Below are 2084 nucleotides of genomic sequence, written 5' to 3'. Positions count from 1 at the left end.
GAGAGGGAACATAACCAACTTCCAGTTCAAAGTCCTTCTTGCAGACTCACCCGGTCCACAGTTACATAGAGACAAGACTCGAGAAGAACCGTGACGGGGGTGGAGGGGGGGCAAATAGGAACCAAAAACAAACAGTAGTCCATTCACCTTAAGCACATGCAGAAGCCGCCCCAGGCACTTTTTTTTTTTTAAAACTATTCATATCATTTCAGGGTCTGTTAGATATATATTTTTTAACTCAGTCTGTAAAAATGGTTGTGGCAAATCTAGTTACATTAGTGAGCACCCTCTAACTAGCTCAGGGGAAGTGGTATTGTGAGGGAGGGGAGAGAGACCGAGGCAGAAGGGGGCGGGGGTGGGTTAAGGGATAATGCATTGCATTTCCCTTTCCAAGGCCACTTGTGCTGCTACACATTCAAGAAACAAAAAAAGGAGAAAGGAAAAAAACAAAACAAGTGGCACCTGGCAAAACAGTCAATTCTTGTTCTCACAATTTTCATTGTTCAATTTCCTCTCCTTTTTTGGCACTATGACACATGGCAGGGTACTTTTTAAAACCTGCTGTGCAGATTAACTGGGATGAAATGATCATTTGTATTCCCTTAAATCACTATATCCTTACAATGCTAACAAGAAACTAACATGGTGTCTTGTGTAAGGGAAGAGGCAGAGGTAGAGGGGAGTGCCGTGCTCTCTTTGCATCATTGAACTTAAAGTCACTGGTGGATGGTGCAGTCTAGTCATCAGAGATGGAGAGGCGGCTGAAGATGGGAAGGCGGCGGGTGGTATCAAGCGTGGGGGACTCTGAGCCACTCAGGCTGCCCCCAGAGCTGCTCTGGTACCCCTCTTGGTCTGACAGAGAGTCAGGTGGGCTGGATGGAGACTCGAACATCTGAGGCGACTCCAACATGGGTCTGAAATAGTAAGGTGTGCTTGTTGGAGAGGGGGGTGCAGGGGTGTTGGGATCTGTGCCTGCAGGACCAGAACTGAGGCTGGGCCCAAACAGGTTGGCCAGCTCCTGGCTGGAGTAGGTGAAGGGGTTACTGCTGGGCCAGCTGGGAACCTCATCAGGGAAGAACATAGGTGGAGGGGTGACTGAGGTGGGGCTGTCTCTCAACCCAGCTGAGCTGGAGAAGCCTGCAAAGCTGTAGCTGTGCTGCAGTCGAGGCCTCTCCATCTTGTTGGAAGGGTTTAGAGGGGGGGTCCACGCCGCTCCTCTGCATTGTGGATGAAATGGCAGCGAGGCCCGTACGGACAGAAACCGATGGTGTGGAAGGTGCGGCACAGCTCAGTTTTGTATTTGGGATGGCGGCTCAGGCTGCGCAGTTCATGGATTCCATGAGCAAACTGGCATTTATCACCATACTTGCAGGAACCATTCTCCTCAAAGGGCCTGCAAAGCTCCGTCTTGTAACGGCTGGAGTTCACTTGGCTGCTGCCACTGGTGGGACTGGCAGGGCCCAGGCACTTATTTATGAGCCTCTCACCCGTCTCAGAGAAGGAGCGGTCTCGCAGGCGGTTCTCCTTGTTGTTGCTGGCATTACCAACCCCTGAGATGAGTGAGCAGTGGTCCGCTGCCTTTAGGCTGTTCAGGAACTGGTTCTGGCTGAACTTTGTGCTGCTGACCGAGTGCCGCCGCTGGTACATGCCTCCCACTGAGGGAGATCCCACCGCCTTCCTGTCCAGCAGGGCTCCGGTGGGGCTGGAGATAGGCACATTGGTGCCAGTGCAAGGGACAGACATGGGATGGGGTGCATTCAGGTTGTTATTATAGTTGAGCAGTTTGTTGTTCTGTAGAGAAACAAGCAAAAAAACCACAAGTCATTAGAGCAGTCATTTTACAGATTCTCCAAAACAGACTATTTTGTCCTGGTTTTAAGGTGATTATTTGAGAAAGCAGGAGAAATTCACAGCCTCTTCTTGCATGACTGTTCTTTTTGGCTCAAACAACAGGGGCGGATCCAGGCCTATAGAACAGCAGCTGGTTTGGCAAGTTGCCCTGGTTAGTAAATTGAGCAGCAGCACATGAGGCCAGTGGGCTGCTAGTGGCTATAAAGAGGCTGCATCATAAAAAATAATGAATA

The 2084-nt window shown here is 50.3% G+C and overlaps 2 protein-coding genes across 2 annotated transcripts in view; one reads left to right on the top strand and one right to left on the bottom strand.

The window, feature by feature from the left end:
* plekhh1 (pleckstrin homology domain containing, family H (with MyTH4 domain) member 1) overlaps positions 1 to 2084 on the top strand; it is a 181879-nt gene that overhangs the window by 78231 nt on the left and 101564 nt on the right. The gene's annotated exons all lie outside the window — the stretch shown is intronic.
* Positions 192 to 2084, bottom strand: part of zfp36l1a (zinc finger protein 36, C3H type-like 1a) — a 2832-nt gene continuing 939 nt past the window's right edge. Inside the window, 2 exon segments of the mRNA XM_020608001.1 lie at positions 192 to 1201; positions 1204 to 1791. Of these exon segments, the coding sequence (XP_020463657.1) occupies positions 737 to 1201; positions 1204 to 1791 (1053 nt within the window). The 3' untranslated portion in view covers positions 192 to 736.

The sequence above is a fragment of the Monopterus albus genome, unplaced genomic scaffold (assembly GCF_001952655.1).
Source record: "Monopterus albus unplaced genomic scaffold, M_albus_1.0 scaffold90.1, whole genome shotgun sequence".
Lineage (NCBI taxonomy): Eukaryota > Metazoa > Chordata > Actinopteri > Synbranchiformes > Synbranchidae > Monopterus > Monopterus albus.
The sequence above is the reverse complement of the archived record's forward strand: the minus strand, read 5'-3'. Positions and strand labels throughout refer to the sequence as shown.